The following is a 25,119-nucleotide window of genomic DNA, read 5'->3' on the forward strand; positions in this document are numbered from 1 at the left end:
GAGGTGCTTAGGGACATGGTGTAGGGGTGGTCTTGGTAGTGTTAGGTTTACGGTTGGACTCGATGATCTTAAAGGTCTTTTCCAACCTATACGATTCTGTGATTCTGTGATTCTGTTTCCAAACTCTGAAAAGATTTTAAAGTTGTTATATCTAGGTTATCTAGATACAATCTGGTGTTCTCTCAGAGACCCTTAAAAAGATGACTGATGCTGTGATTTGCTTCCTGATAAGCCTCCATTTGGTTCAAAGAGCTAGTTAGAATATTTTTACATAGGACAGTCTTTCAAGCGCCACTGTGACACTCCCCCTTTGACCCTGGGATTCATGTATGTACTCCATCTTGTTGCATACAAAAGCCTCCAACACCTAGTGGGAGATAGCGTCATCTCTCTCCTAACCTCAAGGTTGCCAGCTCCTGCTCTCTGCAGCTCAAATGGGGATCCACTCCATTACTCTTTGGATATAGCAAAGGATATTCTTGGGAACCAGGACACTTAAGATGTGCCAGTGCTGTGGCTTACAACTTCATCCCATCCTTAGGTAACAAGTGCCTTGTATGTTATCTAGATACTTCAAATTACATTAAGCCAAGGTAAAGTAGAAATGCAAATACACACATTTATTCATGACATTTAAAAAGAGACAATGTAATTACATTTTTTTTAGTTAATAAAAGATATGGGTGAAGAAATAAAAACTAAGTCTAGCATACTTATACTAGGGTAACACCAGAAAAGTTTCTCTTTCCCTCATTCAGCTCGCTTGCTGTTTCCATCTGGACAAGATGCTAGGTCAGGTTCCGGCCTTTGTGCATCCTTCCCCTTTGGTGCAGTAAAAGTTGTTTTAATAGGTATGAAAATGTCTGTCGTACTAGAAGTTGACTTCCGCCCAAGTAGCAATTCTACCCCAGAGAGGTGCAAAGCACTTTCCTTTCCCTCTGGTGGCTAGTTGGCACTCTTCAGCAGGGAATACAAAATACAGGATCAAGTATAAGAGGTATCAGTCTGTATATTAAAACCATACATGATACAAACATGTAGAACAGGTTAACTGTGTGCAGTTTATTATTGTAATCAGGCATGATGACAAGCAACCACTTCAAGATGCTAGCGGGTTTGGAGCAACTCATCCCTAACTCCTTCCTCTTGAATAAACTTTAACAACAAAAATGGTACAACATATAATAGGAATGCATACAGCAGTGGTAGAAGCACCCCCACATGCTAGAAGATGCTGCAAATGGAAGTAGACCAACAAATCCATGTATACGTACATTAGAATTTGGCCCATTAAGGTCAGTCTGTTGCTATAAGTAACAGGAAATTGTAGATCATATAGTTCATATTCACTACTTACATTTAGAACATTCTAGAGGGGGGAGGTGTTTGTTTGGTTTGGGGTTTGTTTTTTTTTAAAAAAACCTACACAGGTAACACTGCATTTTAATAGTTATGCTCCATTTTTAAAAAAGTTTTAATTATAGGAGACTTCTAGGCAATACAAAGCCATTTGACCAAAACAAAGGCTTTCGTAGCTAGTAAATGGGGACAGCAATTTCATTATGAAGTGAAATATAATTTCTTCAGGAATAAGATTTCTATAGTTATGCATTTCTTAAAGTACTCTTTAAAAAATTATATTCAGTAAAATCTAAGTACACAGACAGATCATGCAACCTAGCAGAAGGTTTCATTAGCTACCAGCTCCAGCCTACATTAAAAACCAAACAGATGTAGTTCAAAGGGTATGCACCATCCTGTATATTAATGGATTGAATCTCTCAAAACCCTCCCAACAAAGCAGAGCAACATCATCTTAATAGTGCTTCACCAGGGCCTTGCAAAACCAGAGAATACGAATAGAGAAAACCTCACTTATCTGAGAGATATAAGAAAAAACCAAACAAACAAAACAACTATCCCCAAGACACAAGCCAAACCATTAACTTTCCAATAGTATGTTTCTACAGCTGTAAGCAAACATCATCATTCTCCAGTATGAAAGCAACTCTGGACATAAAATGCTCTTTGGTCCTGTAAACTAGCATGTTGTTCTATTGCTTATCCCCACCAAAATATTTTCTGATAGAAAGAAAATTTTATACAACTATTTTCATAAAAGTGTGTATTAATTATGTTTAATTCTATACCTGGGTTTTCTATTAACCTTCCAGAGAGTTGTAAGATATTTTATATCTTTTACCTTCCATCCTCCAGCTGGAGAGCTCTCAGTCCTGCCAGTAAGGCATCTTTATTTACTCGACTTAAATCATCTCCAAGAATAACCAGACACGAAAGACCTGTGTAAGTCATTGCTATGTGCCCGCTATCATAGGGATGAGACATACCAGGACCCTTAAGGGAAAAAGAAAAGGAAGAAAGAAAGAAAGAAAGAAAGAAAGAAAACCACATCATAAGAACTTATATTACAATCATGTATTCATTTTTTATTATTAAAGAGGTAAGCAAAGTTCATTTCCTTTCACTAATTATGGTTAGACTGAACGCATCCCACTTAACTTTTCTGGATGAAAGTAAATTACTGCACAGCTCTGCTACCCTTGTAAACAGCTCATCAGTAGGAAGCTTTGGAACAGGACTATGCCAACACTGATATTCATGCAAGAGTTAAGCGAAAAGAATCAAATGTGCTGAACCATATCTAAGTTTATCCTGACACACTGCTGGGCATTAGTTCCCTGGCAGTTGGGGGAACTTTCTGTTAAATAGCCATACCTCTACAGGTTCCTTCCGCAAAGATTTTAGAACCTAATGATCTACAAGTAGAAAGTAGTGTGAGGGATTATTGGTAATCTCTCTGTCAGTTGAAGGGAAAACAAATTAACCCCTCATCTACTTTCATCTATATTATAAAAAATTAATCAGAGTTTAAACAAACTATTTGCATAACAAAGTCAACTAGGAAGCTAAAATGAGAGTTAAATGTTGACTAGTTACATCGTACAAAACACAAAAAGGAGGGAGATTGATACAGCTGTCCTAAAATTATTATTTTTTGTTGTGATATTTTATAGGTACATCCTGGTGTGTACCGATGCATGACAACACAAACCACATGTAACAAGATGACTTTGGATACTTAGGATGGTACTTAAGATGGATCAATTTGGAGCAACTGGAAGATTACTTTTTTTTCTTTTAAAGAGGATAAAAGATCTATTTCTGCACTGAGCAGCAAAGACAGACAAGTTTTTAAAGCACATTTTACTAGGATTATGTCAATTGCCATTTCTATTTTGCAATTCATATTAAAAACACATGCAAAAAGCAGTACAAAAACAAGTTAAATGAGATTATGTTATGGGTACACAGCATTTTTCAGGACAAATCATGCTTGTTTCCCAAGCCAGAAAATGTCATTTGAAATAAGAAGCTAGGATAAAAATACCTATTGCCCACTGTTCTCACACTAGGGAATCACACTGCAGTAGGCAGGCACAAAACAAGGTGAAAGTGGCTGCAACAGCACTGAAAAAGCTCTAGCTATGCAACAGAGAAGGGGAACAGGGGAGTGCTGAGAGCTGCCCCTCCTCTCCCTCATTTCTGGCCCCAGGGTCTCTGTCAAGAAGTGGGGCAAAAATCTCAGCAGTCATAGCTGGCTCCCACTCCTGTCCCTGAGCCAGTGCTCCCATCACTCTCTCTTCCCCTGCACGCTCCCCAGTCCCAGACACACTTCCTCACGGGACACCCCATAGATGGAGGACAAATGCATACTCAAAAGGGTTGGAGAACTACTGCAGTCATGAAACAAGTTTTTCTTGGGTGGATGACGGGCTCTAATCTCTGAAGGAACAACTTGGCCTATCATACCATAATTTTATTATAAGCAGCTTAACCCTTGTGATGTATCAACACATTTGAAATATAGATTTTCACTCTAAAAATCTATATATAGAGAGTGACACAAACTTGCTCTGTCACAGAAAAGTATTCAGTTACATGTAATCAATTAATTTACTTTTAAACAAAGCGAGTCTCTCCTGAAAATCCAAATTTGAACCAATTCCGGCTCCAAAAGGATTCTCAGTGTCCCAGCTCAGTAGCTAAAATTTCTTCTCACATATTTTGTCAAATGAAATACACAACACACATTAGCAGATGAAAAAAAACTGGAAAGGTTCTTCGATATTTAGTACCAACTGCCTACAAAAAGACACAGTAGGTCAATCAGCAACTATGAAGAAAACAAAGTTTCAAAACACAGAATCATAGAAAGGTTTGGGACAGAAGGGACTTATAAAGATCATCTAGGTCTAACCTAGATGATCACTAGATCAGGTTGCTCAAAGGCCCATCCAACCTGACCTTGAACACTTCCAGGGATGGGGCATCCACAACTTCTCTGGGCAACCTGTTCCAGTGTCTCACTGCCCTCATCGTAACAAATGTCTTCCTTATGTCCAATCTAAATCTACCCTCTGTCAATTTAAAACCGTTACTCCTTGTCCTGTCACGGAAGTTCTGAAGTTCTTCCTTGCTCATAGCTCATTTCCTTCCTTAAATTTGTGCTATTGCAACTGTTTATAAGGCTACACAGTAAGCCAACCCCTTAGTTTGGGGGGTTTGTTTTTATAACTGGCTTATAGCATAGCCCCTCACACAGTTGTATCAGTTGCACTGAAAAAGCACCAAAACAGCAGCACTGGGGTAGGAAAACGTTCATGCAATGATACCTTGGAAGTTATGACTCGGATTAAAATTAGCTGAATGTACATTTTGCCACTTACAGTTGTATCTGCCTATCCTTCTCTAAATTCTTGCTCTGTTTGACCAACAGATAAACTGATTGTGAAACAGCTGTTGAATAGACAGAAACTACAGCTTAGCATGCTAAGGAAAACCAAAAGTCAATGACAGCTTTCCTTAGGAGGCTAAGTTATAATTTGCAGTTACCTCACAGGCCTCCTGACCCACCCTGGGTAACAGGAGTAGGAACCCCTGAAGAAGTTCAGAACAGATGTGGACAGAAGCCTCTATAGCCATCTAATTTCTGCCTGTGGTTCTACACCAGAGCCACAAACATTAAGGCCAAGAAAAAATGATTATGTGAGTCAGCCCAAAATACACCTTAAAATGATTCTGCTAATTAAAACACAGCAGCCAAAAAATGATGCAGCAGACACTTATCTCAAACACAACGGCACACCCTACAAAGTGTGACATCCCTATCAGCGGGTTGACCTGCTGTTACAATAATCGTATGGCCAGTCACAAGCAGTTTTTTAAGCCAACTTCTATTTCACAGCTGATATCACCTAGGATTACATACCACAAACAGTGATCACAACTAATTTGAAAAATGGTAACTTGTTACACTGAGGTTACTTGATTTCATGGTATCTTTTACTTCAACCCCAAGTTTTTGTATTGCTTCTTTGTACCATTCTTACAAAAAAAGACTTTAATCTATAATCTGCATGGATTCTGACACTAACATTCCCTCTTCAAAAAAACGCTCCATGCAACTCTAAGGTCCTTGTCAAAAATTTCAAACACAGAATAGCATGCATCTCCACTAATGCAGGTATTCATGGTCAAAAAAAAGTATAAACTTATTTTGTAATCACTTAATTCTAAAATCTCTCTTTATTATTATTATTAGAAATAAAGTTTTTGAGTACAGAAAGCCAAAAAAGTATGCTGTGCAGAAAACATTTCTACATGGAACAAAAATATCATTTAAGCCAAAAATATTATTTAAGCATGATCTGATGGCCGCAAAAATGTCTTTCTAAAGTGTAAGCTTAACACTTCAAGGCTTATATCAACTTTTGCCATAGATCAGATATGTGTAACCCAAAATCAGACTCTGGACAATAACCCACTATTTTGAGCAAAACCACTACTTTTTAAGAAACACAAGAAAAAAAAAAAAAAAGATAGTTCAGCTACAGTAAATTAATTTTTGAAACCTTGCATATGATATGTTCCAATTTTCACAAATACTAAGTTTGACAGTCTTTGACTGCAAATATTTAAAGGCATTTTCACACTGTTACCCAGCTAAGCTACTTCCAAAGAGGTGCAAACACCATGCCAATTTCAGCACTAGGAACTGCTGTAAACTAGGCCCAGAACCACAAGACTGTACATACAAAAGACAAAACTATGTACCTGACCTATACTGAGAAATACATACATCAGATAAATGAATGCAGAAAATGGTTTTATGTATAATTAGGTTTCAGTTTAATCAAAGCTGATTCTCTGTGTTAACTGTACCAGCAGCATTAAGAAACTGACTGTACACACAGTACTGGAATTCACATACGATGGGCAAAAACATCCGGGCATCACTGAACACAGTGCACTCCTCATACAACCATCTACATACTACATTTTACTTCATATGCTATCCTGCCTCACAGAGAATTAACAGGCGCGTGTTCTAAGACTAACAAAGACTGTTATCAGCACCTTATCAGACACATAGCATGAAATTGGTGGGACGAATCCCATGACTGGAGTGCGGCTATCGATGGCTACAGGCTGTTCAGAAGGGACAGGCAAGGAAGGAGGGGCGGAGGGGTTGTCCTCTATATCAAGAAATGGATAGAGTGTGAAGAGCTGTCTCTGAAGAATAGCCACGAACAGGTTGAAAGCTTATGGGTAAGAATTAGAGACCGAGGCAACAAAGGGAACCTTGTGGTTGGTGTCTCCTACAGGCCGCCTGATCAAGGGGAGCCTATTGACGAAGCCTTCTTACTCCAGCTACAGGAGGCATCTCACTCGCAGGCTCTCGTCCTGCTGGGGGACTTCAACCACCCCGACATCTGCTGGAAAAGTAGCACGGCGAGCTGTAGGCAATCCAGGAGACTCCTGCAATGCATTGAGGATAACTTCTTAAGCCAGGTAATAGACAGTCCTACCAGAGGGGATGCGATACCGGACCTGTTGGCCACCAACGCAAGTGAGCTAATTGGTGACGTCAAGATCGGAGGCAGCCTGGGCTGCAGTGATCGTGCACCGGTGGAGTTCGCGGTCCTGAGGGATATGGGTCAGGCAAAGAGTAAAGTCAGGACCTGGATTTTAGGAAAGCAAACTTCCAGCTGTTCAAGGAGTTAGTCAATAGGACCTCCTGGGAAACTGCCCTCAGGGACAAGGGAGCAGAACAGAGCTGGCAGATCTTTAAGGAAGCTTTCCATAGAGTGCAAGAGCTCTCAATCCCCAGGTGTAAGAAATCAGGAAAGGACGGCAAGAGACCGGCATGGATGAGTCAAGACCTGCTGGTCAAACTAAAGGGCAAGAAGGAAATGCACAGGCAGTGGAAGCAGGGACAGGTATCCTGGGAAGAGTATAGGGACGCTGCCCGGTTGTGTAGGGATGGGGTCAGGAAGGCCAAGGCGCAGCTGGAGCTGAACTTGGCAAGGGACGCAAAGAATAATAATAAGGGGTTCTATAGGTATGTCAGCCAGAAAAGGAAGGTCAAAGAAAGCGTACCCCCCCTGACGAGCAAGACTGGCAAACTGGTAACAACAGACAAGGAGAAGGCTGAGGTACTCAACAAATTTTTTGCCTCAGTCTTCAGTGGCAACCTCTCTTCCCACACCTCTCGAGTGGATAGACCGCAAGATGGGGACTGGGGGAGCAAAGTCTCCCCCACTGTAAGAGAAGATCAGGTTCGTGACCACCTGAGGAACCTGAACATACATAAGTCTATGCGACCCGATGAGATGCATCCCAGACTCCTGAGGGAATTGGCTGATGTAACTGCCAAGCCACTCTTGATGATATATGAAAAGTCACGGCAGTCAGGTGAAGTCCCTGGTGACTGGAAAAAGGGAAACATTGCACCCATTTTTAAAAATTTTTTGCTTCTGAGCTTCTTCACGAAAAAAACATATGCTTGAGCATTTTTTCTGAATTCTCTTTCTCCTTCAAGATTCCTTCTTTTTCTTGCTGCTCTGGGATGCTATGGGACAAGCTGGATGCATGTCGTGGTTTAGCTTCAGCTGGCAACTAAGCACCACACAGCCGCTCGCTCACCCTCCCCCCCCAGTGGGATGGGGGAAAGAATCGGAAGAGTAAAAATAAGAAAACTCATGGGCTAAGATAAAAACAGTTTAATAATTGAAATAAAATAAAATAAAATCATAATAATAAATAACAACAACAACAATAAATTGTAATGAAAAGGAAAACAACGGGGGGGGGAACAAAACCCAGGGACAAACAACAAAAAAACCCAAGTGATACAACCGCTCACCATCCGCTGACTGACGCCTAGCCAGTCCCCGAGCAGCAATTGCTACCCCCCCGGCCAACTCCCCCCTGTTTATATACTGAGCATGGCATCATATGGTATGGAATAGCCCTTTGGCCAGTTTGGATCAACTATCTTGGCTGTGCTCCTCCCAGCTCCTTGTGCACCTGGCAGAGCATGGGAAGCTGAAAAGTCCTTGACTAGTGTAAGCATTACTTAGCAACAACTAAAACATGAGTGTGATATCAACATTATTCTCATACTAAATCCAAAACACAGCACTATATTAGCTACTAGGAAGAAAATTAACCCTATCCCAGCCGAAACCAGGACAGTATCCACCCCTTATTCTATACCATCTACATCATGCCCAGGTCCTACCCTTTACAATACATTCCAGTTAATCACCACCACTTTCCCTGTCTTCCGATACATACACACAGATATCATTCCCTTAGTCTATGGGCCATCCCTCTAAAATGTCTGTTGAGTTCATTTAGTCCATGACTTTGGGTTCTGTTGATATGGCATATAGCAACCATAAAAGTGATGACATACAGTATTGTATAGCAATTAACATCACATCATACCATTTAGTTCATTGGCTATTTTCACCCAAAATCAAATCCCCTTGAGGCACACAGCGGACTTCCCCATCCTCCCGCATCACCCACCAAATGCACCCAGGTCCTTGCGCAAAAGCAATCCACAAATGGGCTTGCCTTTGCCCGAGGCAGGAATAACCCAGACTGTCTTCCCCAGCATATTCTTTATGTGCACTACAGGGACTTTATCCCCCTCCACAGTGCGTAAGAGTTTTGATTGGGCAGGGCCAGCTCGATTGGCAGATCCCCTAGTGTTGACTAACCAGGTGGCCTTTGCTAAATGTGTATCCCAGTGTTCGAATGTCCCACCACCCATTGCTCGCAGTGTAGTCTTTAACAGCCCATTGTATCGTTCGATTTTCCCAGAGGCTGGTGCATGACAGGGGATGTGATATACCCACTCAATGCCATGCTCTTTGGCCCACGTGTCTATGAGGTTGTTTCGGAAATGAGTCCCGTTGTCTGACTCAATTCTTTCTGGGGTGCCATGTCGCCATAAGACTTGCTTTTCAAGGCCCAGGAGAGTGTTCCGGGCAGTGGCATGGGGCACAGGACATGTTTCCAGCCATCCGGTGGTTGCTTCCACCATTGGAAGCACATAGCGCTTGCCTTGGCGGGTTTGTGGGAGTGTGATATAATCAGTCTGCCAGGCCTCCCCATACTGATATTTCAGCCATCGCCCTCCATACCACAGAGGCTTTAACCGCTTGGCTTGTTTAATTGCAGCACATGTTTCACATTCATGGCTACCCTGTGCAATAGTGTCCATGGTCAAGTCCACCCCTCGATCACAAGCCCATCTATATGTTGCATCTCTTCCTTGATGGCCTGAGGTGTTACCAGGGCCTGAGGCCCACCAAGCTATAAATAATTCACCCTTATGTTGCCAGTCCAGATCCACCTGGGCCACTTCAATCTTAGCAGCCTGATCCACCTGCTGCTTGCTTTGATGTTCCTCAGTGGCCTGACTCTTGGGTACATGAGCATCTACGTGATGTACTTCTACAACCAGGTTCTCTACCCGGGCAGCAATATCTTGCCACAATGCAGCAGCCCAGATGCGTTTGCCTCTGCGCTGCCAGTTGCTCTGATTCCTTTGCTGCAACCACCCCCACAGGGCATTTGCCACCATCCATGAGTCAGCATAGAGATAGAGCACTGGCCACTTTTCTCATTCAGCAATGTCTAAAGCCACCTGGATGGCCTTTACTTCTGCAAATTGGCTCGATTCACCATCGCCTTCAGCAGTTTCTGCGACTTGTCGTATAGGACTCCATACAGCAGCCTTCTACCTCCGATGCTTTCCTACAATACGACAGGACCCATCAGTGAACAGGGCATACTGCTTCTCATTTTCTGGTAGTTTATTGTACAGTGGGGCCTCCTCAGCACACGTCACCTCCTCCTCTGGCGATATTCTGAAATCTTTGCCTTCTGGCCAGTCCATGATCACTTCCAAGATTCCTGGGCGACTGGGGTTTCCTATCCGAGCCCGTTGTGTGATCAGTGCAACCCACTTACTCCACGTAGCATCAGTTGCATGATGCGTAGAGGGGACCCTCCCTTTGAACATCCAGCCCAGCACCGGCAGTCGGGGTGCCAGGAGGAGCTGTACTTCAGTACCAACCACTTCCAAAGCAGCTCGAACCCCTTCATATGCTGCCAATATCTCTTTTTCAGTTGGAGTATAGCGGGCCTCGGATCCTCTGTATCCCCGACTCCAAAACCCTAGGGGTCGACCTCGAGTCTCCCCTGGTGCTTTCTGCCAGAGGCTCCAGGTAGGGCCATTCTCCCCGCCTGCGGTGTCGAGCACATTCTTTACATCTGGCCCTGCCCGGACTGGCCCAAGGGCTACTGCATGAACTATCTCCCGTTTAATTTGCTCAAAGGCTTGTCGTTGCTCAGGGCCCCATTGGAAATCGTTCTTCTTCCGGGTCACTTGGTAGAGAGGGCTTACGATCAGACTGTAATTTGGAATGTGCATTCTCCAAAAACCCACAACGCCTAAGAAAGCTTGTGTTTCCTTTTTGCTAGTTGGTGGAGACATGGCTGTTATTTTGTTGATCACATCCATTGGGATCTCACGACATCCATCTTGCCATTTTATTCCTAAAAACTGGATCTCCTGTGCAGGTCCCTTGACCTTACTTTGTTTTATGGCAAAACTGGCTTTCAGGAGGATTTGGACTATTTTCTTCCCTTTCTCAAGTGCAGTCTGGATCAGTCCATGGCAAGGGTAGAAAGGAGAACCGTGGGAACAGCCTCACCTCTGTGCCTGGGAAGATCATGGAACAGATCCTCCTAGAGGCTATGCTAAGGCACATGGAGGACAGGGAGGTGATTCGAGACAGCCAGTATGGCTTAACCAAGGGCAAGTCCTGCCTGACCAACCTAGTGGCCTTCTATGATAGAGTGACTACATCAGTGGACAAGGGAAGAGCTACGGATGTCATCTATCTGGACTTCTGTAAGGCCTTTGACACAGTCCCCCACACCATTCTTCTCTCTAAATTGGAGAGAGAGGGATTTGATGGGTGGACTGTTCGGTGGATGAGGAATTGGTTGGATGGTCGCATCCAGAGGGTAGTGGTCAACAGCTCAATGTCCAGATGGAGATCAGTGACAAGTGGTATCCCTCAGGGGTCCGTATTGGGACCAGTACTATTTCATATCTTCATCAATGACATAGACAGCGGGATCGAGTGCACCCTCAGCAAATTTGCAGATGACACCAAGCTGAGTGGCGCGGTTGACGCGCCTGAGGGAAGGGATGCCATCCAGAGGGACCTGGACAAGCCCAAGAAGTGGGCCCATGTGAACCTCATGAGGTTCAACAAGGCCAAGTGCAAGGTCCTGCACCTGGGTTGAGGCAATTCCCAGTATCAATACAGGCTGGGGGATGAAGGGATTGAGAGCAGCCCTGCAGAGAAGGACTTGGGGATATACAGGTAGATGAAAAGCTGGACATGAGCCAGCAATGTGCACTTGCAGCCCAGAAAGCCAATCATATCCTGGGCTGCATCAAAAGAAGCGTGGCCAAGGGAGGTGATTCTGCCCCTCTACTCCGCTCTGGTGAGACCCCACCTGGAGTACTGCGTCCAGCTCTGGAGCCCTCAGTACAGGAAAGACATGGACCTGTTGGAGCGGGTCCAGAGGAAGGCCACAAAAATGGTCAGAGGGATGGAACACCTCTCCTATGAGGAAAGGCTGAGAGAGTTGGGGTTGTTCAGCCTGGAGAAGAGAAGGCTCCGGGGAGACCTTATTGCAACCTTTCAGTACTTAAAGGGGGCTTATAAGAAAGATGGAAAAAGACTTTTTACCAGGTCTGTAGCAAAAGGACAAGGGGTAATGGTTTTAAACTAAAAGAGGGTAGATTCAGACTAGATATAAGGAATAAATTTTTTACGATGAGGGTGGTGAGACACTGGAACAGGTTGCCCAGAGAGGTGGTGGATGCCCCATCCCTGGAAACATTCAAGGTCAGGTTGGACGGGGCTCAGATCAGGTTGCTCAAGTTGAAGATGTCCCTGCTCATTGCTGGGGGGTTGGACTAGATGACCTTTAATGGTCCCTTCCAACCCAAACTATTCTATGATTCTATGAAATTAAGAAACTTGATATAGAACAATTCAGAGGGAGCAGCCCTTTTTAATACAACCCCCAAGTCTGGCATCACTATTGCTGTACCTTTTCTTCGTGCCTTCTACAACAACTATAGTTACTGCATGTGTGTACTGGGTCTGGCTGGGAGGGAGTTAATTTTCTTCATAGCAGCCTGTATGGTGCTGTGCTTTGAATTTGGGACCAAAACCGTTGATAACACATGGATATTTCAGTTACTGCTGAACAGTGCTTACACAGAATCAAGGCCTTTTCTGCTCCTCACACTGCCCTGCCAGCGAGTAGGCTGGAGGTGCACAAGAAGTTGGGAGGGGACACAGCCGGGACAGCTGACCCCAACTGACCAAAGGGATATTCCATACCACATGACATCATGCTCAGCATATAAAGCTGGGGGAAGAAGGAGGAAGGGGGGGACGTTCGGAGTGACGGCATTTGTCTTCCCAAGTCACCGTTACGCGTGATGAAGCCCTGCTTTCCTGGAAATGGCAGAACATCTGCCTGCTGATGGGAAGTAGTGAATTAATTCCTTATTTTGCTTTGTTTGCGTGCACAGCTTTTGCTTTCCCTATTAAACTGTCTTTATCTCATCTCACGAGTTTTCGCACTTTTGCCTTTCTGATTCTCTTCCCCATCCCACTGAGGGGGGGAACGAGTGAGCAGCTGTGTGGGGCTTAGCTGCCTACCAGGGTTAACCCAAAACAACATGTATTAATTTAGGAAGTCAAGCATCAAAGTTTGACATCTGAAATTTATTTTTTAATTGACCTACTGAAAGCTTACATAACAGATATCCTGGGGCTTAAGGTCCCCTCCAAGATAAGCAAATAAAGACATTTCTGATGACAGATTCAGAGCTCTTGATCTTCAGCCAAGTACAAAGACTATAGTTTCTCAGAATTCAAAAACCTTTTCAAGTGACTGATTTGAGAAACTGAATAATCATGCTACAAAGAGCATCATGAAATATCACGATCTGAAAGACTTTAGAGACTAGGAGAGTTGAATTCTCCTGCCAAACCTCATAGTATGACTGATAGTGTATATGAGACTTTACAGACCAGATTACAAAAAATCTACTGTTGCTGATGTCACGTGCAGCAACTACAGATAAAAAATAATAATGAGGGCTTTGGACCAATAATTTCAGTAAAGATTCCATTGGGTCTGGCTGGGATGGACTTAACTTTCTTCATAGCAACCTGTATGGTGCTGCGGTTTTGGGTTTGTGGCTAAAACGGTGTTGACAACACACCAATGTTTTAGCTACTGCTGAACAGTACTTGCACAGCATCAAGGCTTTCTCTTTTTCCTCACTCTTTTTCCCTCCCCAGCAAGTAGTGTGAGTAAGAAGTTGTGAGGGAACACAGCCAGGACAGCTGCTGTTATAGTTGTACCAACTCCCTTAGTGTTTGACAAACTACAGTTAGAATGGACCAGCACTGTGCTGAAAAACAACTTCTTCCTCTGCCACCTTGTCTTGTTACAACAAACGCAGTTGTTTCTGCTGCAGTGCAGTGAGCCAAAACCAATCTCACTGACAAATTATTATTTTTATTATTATTATTACAAGTTTCTCTGTAATTTAGTTGAGTTCCCCAATCTGGGTCACCATGGAACCACAGAAATGGAGGAACACGGGAGATAATAAAAGGATGACAGCATTTCTTTCTGCAGCAATACCAGGTCAGGAGGTTTGCTGAACTCAGTGACCTTGAACTTGTCAAAAATGCCAACTTTGTACCCTTCAAGGTCAAACTAGGGGTGACACTTTTGCGGTGCAGTCACCTGCTTAGAATTTGTTAAGAGACATATGTATACCTGCAGAACATTGATCTAAAAATCAGTATATTAGAACTCAAGAATCGCTGGGTGAGTAAAAAGTGTCATGACTTAAACAAATGCATGAATTTAGATGACCATGATTTTTATTCTAATTGAAGATTTAAATTTGACTATGCCAATTAGCCAAAAATTAAGCTTCAAACTGATGGTTCCAATTTTCAGAAAACTTAGGGTTTTTCAGTGTTGCACAACCATTATATAAAATTCACTGAGCACTGATTATTTAATGTATCATGGCTACTATGACCACACATTAAATTTAAGCTCAAATAGGTCATTAATTTCAAAAGAGATATGAAAACAATTGGCATTATTATTAGCATTATTCAGTAAGATTAGGGAAGATGCCATGTAAAGTAGAGCCTCTGCTTTAGCTCAGTGGCAAACTGTGACAGCTTGGTAGTGTAAATCATGGAATAGAAATGTCTAGGCTGGCAGGGACCTCTGGAGATCACCTGGTCCCATCTTCTGTTGAAAGCAGGGCCTTAAATTAGGTTACCCAAGGCCCCATTCAGCTGAGCCTTTAAGGGGGACTCCACCATTTCTCTGGGCAACCTATTGCAGTGATTAACTGCTCTCATGGTGAAGAACTTGTAATCTGGTCAGGTATTTCAGTTCAGAGATCAGAAAGGTGTCCTGGTTTCAGCTGGGACAGAGTTAATTTTCTTCCTAGTAGCTAATATAGTGCTGTGTTTTGGATTTAGTATGAGAATAATGTTGATATCACACTCATGTTTTAGGTGGTACTAAGTAATGTTTACACTAGTCAAGGACTTTTCAGCTTCCCATGCTCTGCCAGGTGCACAGGAAGCTGGGAGGGGGCACAGCCAAGATAGTTGATCCAAACTGGCCAAAGGGCTATTCCATACCATATGATGTCAGAATTCTGATGCTCAGAATATAAACAGGGGGGAGTTGGCCGGGGGGGCAGCAATCGCTGCTCGGAGACTTGGCTGGGTGTCGGTCGGTGGGTGGTGAGCAGTTGCATCACTTGGGGTTTTTTTGTTTGTCCCTGGGTTCTGTTCCTCTCTCTCTCTATTGTTTTCCTTTTCATTACAATTTTCCCCCCACCACCACTTATTAAACTGTTCTTATCTCAACCCACAAGTTTTCTTACTTTTGCCCTTCCGATTCTCTTCCCCATCCCACCGGGGTGGGGAGGGTGAATGAGCAGCTGTGTGGTGCTTAGTTGCCGACTGAAGCTAAACCACGACAGTCCTTTTACAGGACACGACAGGATGTCCTGTGCAGGACCCTTGACCTTACTTTGTTTTATGGCAAAACCGGCTTTCAGGAAGATCTGGACTATTTTCTTCCCTTACTCAAAAACTTCTTCTGCTGTATTGCCCCACACGATGATGTCATCAATGTATTGCAGATGTTCTGGAGCTTCACCCTGTTCCAGTGCAGCCTGGATCAGGCCATGGCAAATGGTGGGGCTGTGTTTCCACCCCTGGGGCAGTCAATTCCAAGTGTACTGAACGCCCCTCCAAGTGAAAGCAAACTGTGGCCTGCACTCTGCTGCCAAAGGGATTGAGAAGAACGCATTAGCGATATCAGTTGTAGCATACCATTTGGCTGCCTTTGACTCCAGTTCGTATTGAAGTTCCAGCGTGTCCGGCACGGCAGCACTGAGCAGCGGCGTGACTTCATTCAGGCCACGATAGTCTACTCTCCATTAGATACTCTCCACGATAGTCTCCACTCTCCATTAGACTTTCGCACTGGCCATATGGGACTGTTAAAAGGTGAACGAGTCTTGCTGATCACTCCTTGGCTCTCCAGTCGACAAATCAGTTTATGGATGGGAATCAGGAGTCTCGGTTGGTGCGATATTGCCTCCGGTGCACCGTTGTGGTAGCAATCGGCACCTGCTGTTCTTCGACCCTCAGCAACCCCACAACAGAAGGGTCCTCCGAGAGACCGGGCAGGGTGGACAGCTGTTTAATTTTCTCCGTCTCCAAGGCAGCTCTACCAAAAGCCCACCGGTACCCTTTTGGGTCCTTGAAATACCCTCTCCTGAGGTAGTCTAGGCCAAGGATGCACGGAGCCTCTGGGCCAGTCACAATGGGGTGCTTTTGCCACTCATTCCCGGTAAGGCTCACTTCCGCCTCCAGTACAGTCAGCTGTTGGGATCCCCTGTCACTCCACAAATACAGATGGGTTCTGCCCCTGTATAGCTTGATGGCATTAGGGTAGTACACTGTGCACCGGTGTCCACTAGAGCTTTATACTCCTGTGGGTCTGATGTGCCAGGCCATCGGATCCACACAGTCCAGTAAACCCGGTTGTCCCTTTCCTCCACCTGGCTGGAGGCAGGGCCCCTCTAGTCCTGGTCATAGTATTCATTACCCACTTCTCGTATATACGAGTCAGGAGCTCCTTCATTAAAATCAGGAGTAAGATCAGCCCTTCTACTCTGTCTGGGGAACTGTCCGCTGGAAACCGGAGCAGCAATTTTCCTGGAAGAACCCCCTTGTGTGATTGTTTTTCCTTGCAACCCACGTACCCGCGCCTCTAGGGTTGAGGTAGGTTTTCCATCCCACCTCCTCATGTCCTCTCCGTGGTCACGCAGGTAAAACCATAGGGTGCCCCATGGTGTGTACCCTCTATATCCTCTCTCTTGAACAGAAGAGTGCCGACTCCTAATAGCGGAGATGCTGCTCCGTACAGGTGGGGAATAGGATCTATCCTCTTTGAGTTGCTGGACCAGTTTCTCCACAGTTGAGACAAGGGAGGAAGAGATACTTTCTTCGTATTCCCAGAGTTGGCTAGCCACTTCATCCACCGTTGGTCCCTCTTCATCTTTCCAGGTCAGTATTGCCAATGAGCTGGCACACAACAATGGTGCGCTCCGTACCAACTTCCGCCACATGGGTCGTGTGCACTGGACCTCATCTGGATCTTTGGATAACTGCTCGTTGTCCAGGTCACCATAAGTCACTTCCAGCATGGCTAATTCCCTCAGGTACTGGATACTTTTCTCCATGGTGGTCCATTTGCCTGGGTGATATATAACATCTTCCTTGAAGGGATATCTTTCCTTTGTAGCTGACAGGAGTCGCCTCCAGAGGCTGAGGGCTTGTGCCCCTTTTCCAATCGCTTTGTCAATGCCCCTTCCCTAGAAAGGGATCCTAGCTGTTTGGCTTCCTTACCCTCTAATTCCAGTCTACTGGCCCCGTTATCCCAGCATCGGAGCAGCCAGGTGACAATGTGCTCACCTGGACGACGGCTGAAATATTTCGCATATCTCGCAGCTCACTCGGGGATAGGGATCGGGTGGTTTCCGTCTCGTTTACTAGTTCTTCCTCTTCCTCCTCCTCTCCTTGTGATGCCCCTGCTCTTTCATCCTCCCTTTCTAAACGAGCTGACTTTCGCCTCCAAGATTTTTTCTTGTGTATAGGGGCGACTGATACCAGCACGGGTTGGTTCTCTTGTTCAGCCACAGTGCCTGTTGCGAGGGGTTGGAGTAACCGCGATATCTGTCATTGGGGCTGAAGTAGCCGTGGTGCCTGTCGCCAGGGGGGTTGGGAACTACAGGCCTGTCAGCCTGACCTCGGTACCGGGGAAGCTGATGGAGCAGATCATCCTGAGCGCCATCACACGGCATGTAGAAAATAACCAAGGGATCAAGCCCAGCCAGCATGGGTTCAGGAAAGGCAGGTCCTGCTTGACCAACCTGATCTCCTTCTATGACAAGGTGACCCGCCTAGTGGATGAGGGGAAGGCTGTGGATGTTGTCTATCTAGACTTCAGTAAAGCCTTTGACACAGTTTCCCACAGCATTCTCCTGGGGAAACTGGCTGCGCGTGGCTTGGACGGGCGTACTCTTCGCTGGGTAAAGAACTGGCTGGATGGCCGGGCCCAAAGAGTGGTGGTGAATGGAGTTTACTCCAGTTGGCAGCCGGTCACAAGTGGTGTCCCCCAGGGCTCTGTGTTGGGGCCAGTCCTGTTTAATATCTTTATCAATGATCTGGACAAAGGGATCGAGTGCACCCTCAGTAAGTTTGCAGATGACACCAAGTTGGGCGGGAGTGTTGATCTGCTTGAGGGTAGGAAGGCTCTACAGAGGGACCTGGACAGGCTGGATCGATGGGCTGGGGCCAATTGTATGAGGCTCAACAAGGATAATTGCCAGGTCCTGCAGCTGGGCCACAACAACCCCATGCAGCGCTACAGGCTTGGGGAAGAGTGGCTGGAAGGCTGCCCAGCAGAAAAGGACCTGGGGGTGTTGGTTGACAGACGCCTGAATATGAGCCAGCAGTGTGCCCAGGTGGCCAAGAAAGCCAATGGCATCCTGGCTTGTATCAAAAACAGCGTGGCCAGCAGGACTAGGGAAGTGATTGTGCCCCTGTACTCGGCGCTAGTGAGGCCGCACCTCGAATACTGTGTTCAGTTTTGGGCCCCTCACTACAAGAGAGACACTGAGGTGCTGGAGCGTGTCCAGAGAAGGGCAACAAAGCTGGTGAAGGGTCTAGAGCAGAAGTCTTATGAGGAGCGGCTGAGGGAACTGGGGTTGTTTAGCCTGGAGAAAAGGAGGCTCAGGGGAGACCTTATTGCTCTCTACAACTACCTGAAAGGAGGCTGTAGAGAGGTGGGGGTCGGTCTCTTCTCCCAGGTAACGAGTGATAGGAGGAGAGGAAATGGCCTCAAGTTGCACCAGGGGAGGTTTAGACTGGATATTAGGAAATTTTACTTCACCGAAAGGGTTATCAAGCAGTGGAATAGGCTGCCCAGGGAAGTGGTTGAGTCACCATCCCTGGAAGTATTTAAAAGACGTTTGGACGAGGTGCTTAGGGACATGGTGTAGTGGTGGTCTTGGTAGTGTTAGGTTTACGGTTGGACTCGATGATCTTCAAGGTCTTTTCCAACCTATACGATTCTGTGATTCTGTGAGTAGCCGCGGCGCCTTTCGCTTTGTCGTCAGATCCAGAGACCTTCTCTTCCCCTTGAGGATTCTGAATAGTGTTGAACAGGGCTCGGTAGGCATGGGCCAGGACCCAGCACGGTGCAGTGATTTGTGTCTCTCTGGAATTGCCAGGGTGACAGCATACTTTTTCCAAATATTTTACTAGTTTTTCAGGATTCTGCACTTGTTCAGGGGTGAAGTTCCAAAACACTGGAGGTGCCCGCTGTCCTAGGTACTTGCCCATACTATCCCACACACCCTGCCACTCATAACTATCCAGCCTCGGGGCAGATCTCTGGATGATATTCTTAAATTGCTTATTAACCTTAGACAAAACCAAAACAATATTCCCAAGCAATACCAATAGATGTATCCTAACCACCCAAGGATGTTCAAGATACTGAAAAGTTATTGCAATGAAGGAGGAAACATCATAGAAGAAGGTAGCAAAGGTGCCATTCTATATTTCTTCCATAAAAAAACCTCTCAGAGGAAGAAGTATAATTGCTAAATGTCTCCACGACGTGGTACCCGAAGTACAGTAATGGCTTCAGTACAAAACCCAAATACCAGATTAAGCTCAAGGAAGGCCACTGTTTTAATAACAAATCTCCCAGGCGAAACATCACTAATCACTGCAGAGCACAGCAAACTGCAAAAACCAACACCGATCTTTAACATGTAGAGCAAAAAAATGAGCACGGTGCAGATCAGATAAACTAATATCGAGAACAGATGAATCAATATTGTGACCCACAACTATTAACAGATCTAAATTCCTTAATATGCTCTGGTTAATCTGTTATTATCTCAAACCCTTCGAGCCCCGCGTTGGGCGCCAAAAAGGACTGTTGTGGTTTAGCCCCAGTCGGCGATTAAGTACCACACAGCCGCTCACTCACCCTCCCCCCCATGGTGGGATGGGGGAGAGAATCAGAAGAGCAAAAGTAAGAAAACTCGTGGGGGGAGATAAGAACAGTTTAATAATTGAAAAAAAAAAAAAAAATTGTAATTAAAAGGAAAACAGAGAGAGAGAGAGAGAGAGAGAGGAACAAAACCCAGGGGAAAAAAAAAAACAAGTGATGCAACCGGTCACTGACCGCCGACCGACGCCCAGCCAGTCCCCGAGCAGCAATCGCTGCCCCCCGGCCAACTCCCCCAGTTTATATACTAAGCACGACATCATACAGTATGGAATAGCCCTTTGGGCAGTTTGGCTGTGCCCCCTCCCAGCTTCTTGTGCACCTGGCAGAGCATGGGAAGCTGAAAAGTCCTTGACTAGTGTAAACATTACTTAGCAACAACTAAAACATCAGTGTGTTATCAACATTATTCTCATACTAAATCCAAAACACAGCACTATACCAGCTACTAGGAAGAAAAATTAACTCTATCCCAGCCAAAACCAGGACAAAAGGACCTCCGTTATTCACCACCTAAACAAACATAACTGTAGTGAAATAACAGAACCGGAAGAACCCTCCTAAAACTTTAACAAGGTATTGAAAAATTATGAAAGGACACTGAAAAAAAATGGTTATGGTCGGTCTTTATAGATATTTGTCAGGCACCTATATATATTTATTTAAAATGGAGGAGAAGAGAGTCTGCTGTAAGATTCCAAGAAGGATTTAGCCTTCTTATCATCTTATCTTGTTTTAGTTTGGATTATCCACACCAGAATTATGAACGTTTTCTCCACTTCATATTACGTGGCCATGTTTAGCCCTCCTGGCTATGATTTTAATAGATTTGTGTATCAAATTTATTATAACTTTAATGCCTAAATAAAGCTAGTGTATAGCATGCTAAGATGACTTCTTTATGCCATTTAAAAATAACAAAGTATACTGAAACAGACTAAGGCTTAATGAATGAATGCATTACTTAAGATCAAAATGTATAACTTTTTAAATATAAAGCTATGTGTTATTTCACACACTGCTTTAACACTATATCCATACTAATCTTCATAACTGAAGAAACACATGGTTTTTGCCAGGTGTCTGTACCCTCAACCTAAGGAAAGCTTCATTTAACAGGAGAACGTGATCAAAGTCATTGAGCATTCTTCACAGAATGTATGACTTCCAAGAAATTACAAAGTGAAAAAAATGTGATGATTTTATTGGTTGAATAAAATATTGAATCCTTTACACATCTCCAAGTTTTTATTAAACGCACAAGATGGTCAATAATTTAACTGTCAAGTTGCATTAGAAATAACTTATTAGCTTACATGAAGACATTAAGAATCTGAAATAAATGCATTCTGAATCTATTACATGGACAAGCGTCCCTCTACTTTAACGTAAGGGGCATATTTCACTATTACCAGTAACATGTTTTAACGCTTGTACTAGTTAATGAAGATATAAACGATTTCTGTTACATAACAGTATTCTGCATGCTGACTTTGAACTACAGACGACTTAAGTCATTTATTTTAAAATCGGCTTTCAGGGTGGATTAAAAGAATGAAGCACAGGACTAAAAATAGATTAGAAGAACTAACAAGTGGGGTTTTTTTCCTCATGCATATCAGGGAGTTTAACTGAGCACAGACTAAACTTCTACATAAACTTCCATTTTTGTGAACTATCTGCTGGTGGAGAGTTTTCTAGAAAAGGCGTTCATTTTGACCACCGCTGCGCCGGCTGTTAAGACTACCGACACAGTGAGATCCTAGATCCTGTATCCTGCCCACAGCTCCTTCGCCAGTGCTACCACCTCGAGGGAAGCCGGGGCGGGCAGGCGGACAGCTCTCCAGGAATGATTTCCCGTCAAACGCAACCGCCCCTGAGAGAGGAAAGATTCCCCCCAACTCTCTGAGGCTGGCGAAGGACGCCGGGAAAAAGGAAACAGGGTCTGTCCCGCCTTTCCACCGTGGGGCCCGAGGGCGACGGGAACGCGCCAAAGCTCCATCAGCCCGGCCCGCCGAGCATACCTGCTGGTCTCCAGGAACGAGTACCGCTCGGGCAGGAGCTGGAGACAACGCTGGAAAAAACACACATGCCGTTCTTTCAGGAAGTCCAACCGCTCCACCTCCCCCAAGTTCAGCGCCAGTCGCGCTACCGCCATCTTACCCCCTGCCTGTAGCCGGCGCGCACAACCTGCGTCATATGCGGCTGCCGCGAGACACAACCAGCCGCCGGTCCCGCCCGCTGGGCGTGAAGTTCTCTTGCCGACCGCCCCAGTATCGTCTGCCAGCTCTCCCCACAGACCTGGGCTGGGCAGCCGCACCTCCCTCAGTGGCTCAGCTCCCCCGCGGGGGCTCTCTGGGTCCACCTCATCCCGGAAGGATGGGGAGGGGGAGAGAGTAACTGCTTACTTCGTTAACGGCACGCTGTCAGCCTGCAAGAGCTGCCAGTCAGCTCAATACGTGCCCGAGATACTATTAGGTAAAATGACTACATATTGTTTTATTACAGCTGCTGATATCCTGCAGGTAAATCCAGTAACTTGAATTAATTATTCGTGTCTCAGGAAATAAGTTACTGTGTAGCAAATTGTATACAAGACTTCCATCGACGTTCATAAGGGTTAATAGGAGCAAATAAAATCAGGGTTACTGTTTCTCGTATACCAATCTGAAATTCAAGGAGGAGTATAAAAAAAAGCTGATCATAGTGGAGAACTTTTAATACAAAATACAAACATATGTCATGATGAAAACACTAATAATGTAACAAAAACCAATTCAAATACAACACTCAGAAAATACAAAGGTAATGTATGTCATTGGATCAAGCAAATTTTGTGAAAACTCCTGAAGACAGTTGGCCACTTCATATGCAAAGGAAATCATCATCCTGTAAAAATGATAGGCAGATGCCTATTTAAAAAAGTGCTTATAAATAACTATTTTTATAATGGTATGTGTCCATTGTTCTCCTCCTTAACTATAAGGAATATGTAAAAGTGGTTCTGAACGTGTTGGTCCAATCTCTTTTCTGCATTCCTCCCAGCTCTTGATAGGCCTGCAAAACCTGGACAGGTCTCTGGCTACGTGAATTTCAACCTTATAGTGAAACGGACAAAAGAAATCTGTTCTTTTTGATCAATCACAGAATGAATTATATATGCTCATTAGATCTTTATCATTTAGATAAGTGCAAAGTAAACAAAACAAATCTACCTAGTGAGAAGGAGACTTTTGCCCACGCTACCACAGGAAACAGCAGCAGCTTTTATTCCATGGAATTAAGAGGGGCAGCAACTGCTTGCTTTCATTACTTACATATCTGCATACAGCAATCAGGTCTCTTAACTTTTTCTTTAGCATGAACAATAATACATCCTAAGGTGTTTTTTCCAAACTGTTTTCACACTGAAGTAAACAAAATCACCTCTATATTTAGAAGGAAACATGGGCTTGAATAAACCCACAGAATTTAGATAAGGAGGAAAAGCAACATCTTTGTTTAGAATAAAGTTTCATACACTGTCTTGGACATAGACAGATATTGTTATTCATAGTGAATCCAAAATAGATTTAACTGAGTAAAACTAGGGTATTAAGGATTTAAAAAATAGTTATAAGATTATATTACAGGAGGAAGCAGGTAAATTTAACACAAATACATGCATGAATTGAGAGGTAATTATGCACTTGCTCTTGAAACTTAATACTTTCCTCCTTTTCAGCATCCTCTCTCTTCTCCTTTTCAAGCTTTTCAAGTTCCTCCTTTTCTTTCTTCTGCAAGGTATACCCTTCCAACACTAACTTCACATGGCATTGGTGCTGGCGTTTCTGTTGCTTTTTCTCCTTCTCTTCTTCTACTTTAGGTCATGACGCTTATCACATTGCAAATGCTATTGCTTTCCGTTTTCTCCATGCTTCAGTTCCTGCTTGTGGTCTTTTCCTTTCTTCTGCTTTTTGCTTCTGAGCTTCTTCATGACAAAGACATTTTCTTGAGCATTTTTTATGAATTCTCTTTCTCCTTCAAGATTTCTTCTTTTTCTTGATGCTCTGGGGACCCCCAGAGCTGGATGCAGTACTCAGGTGGGGTCTCACGAGAGCAGAGTAGATATAGTGAAACAGTTAAATTTGAATTTTGAAAATTCTATTTCCAGAGGAAGATTATATTTACTAAGCAAATGAGAATTACACTAAGGAAATTCAGGCTTGAGTTTTTAAAACCATGGTTACAGAAATTCTATCCAAAAGTCTTAACTACTACGAAGGTGCTTGGATATTCAATAAATTTTCTAAGGCATCTGTAAATCTCAAAAGAATATTCCCCTTTAAGTGGCAATTTTTCACACCGTGTCAACACAAAGTAACTGGAAATTCCTGCTTTCTCTAAATTGTACTTTTCTGTATACACACACATCCATATTGTCTGCAAAGCTTTGGTAGCCTACAAACATATTAAAATAACTGGGTCTTTATTTTTTGTGTGAATGCAGGCATTTCTTTTACACTATCATTCGCTGCAATAAAAACAGATTACAAAAGTGTTATAAGCACATATACTGTATGCTCATTATACAAAATAACAGCCCCCCAACAAACAGTATCAATCACTACAGTATCTAGACAATGTACAAATTTTCTCTCCTCTTCCTTTTCCATGCAAACATTTCAACATGTGTGGGTAGCATACTGTTTTTCCAAATACAGGATTTCAGCAACCCCAGAGGTGTATAAAACTTTGTGCTCTACCCTACTACCCTACTAGCAAACTACAAAATATTTCAATAAAATTAAATTAAACACAGAAGATTCAGAATCAAGTATGAGATCATATAAACAAATTATTACAAGGCATACTCACAAAGGCCGAGATGAAGTTTCACATGGGAGTTTTTGAGGGCCTAACAGATCTTTGTTCACCATACATGCTTTTTTTTTAAAATGTAAAACAAATATAATTTGTTCAAATTTTAAGTGGACTAGAATTCACTTTATC

General features: G+C 43.9%; 1 protein-coding gene across 1 annotated transcript in view; it reads right to left on the bottom strand.

The window, feature by feature from the left end:
• Positions 1 to 25,119, bottom strand: part of LOC140650460 (geranylgeranyl transferase type-1 subunit beta-like) — a 94,822-nt gene that overhangs the window by 30,769 nt on the left and 38,934 nt on the right. Inside the window, 1 exon segment of the mRNA XM_072858710.1 lies at positions 2,204 to 2,355. Within this exon segment, the coding sequence (XP_072714811.1) occupies positions 2,204 to 2,355 (152 nt within the window).

Source organism: Ciconia boyciana, chromosome 4, assembly GCF_034638445.1.
Source record: "Ciconia boyciana chromosome 4, ASM3463844v1, whole genome shotgun sequence".
Lineage (NCBI taxonomy): Eukaryota > Metazoa > Chordata > Aves > Ciconiiformes > Ciconiidae > Ciconia > Ciconia boyciana.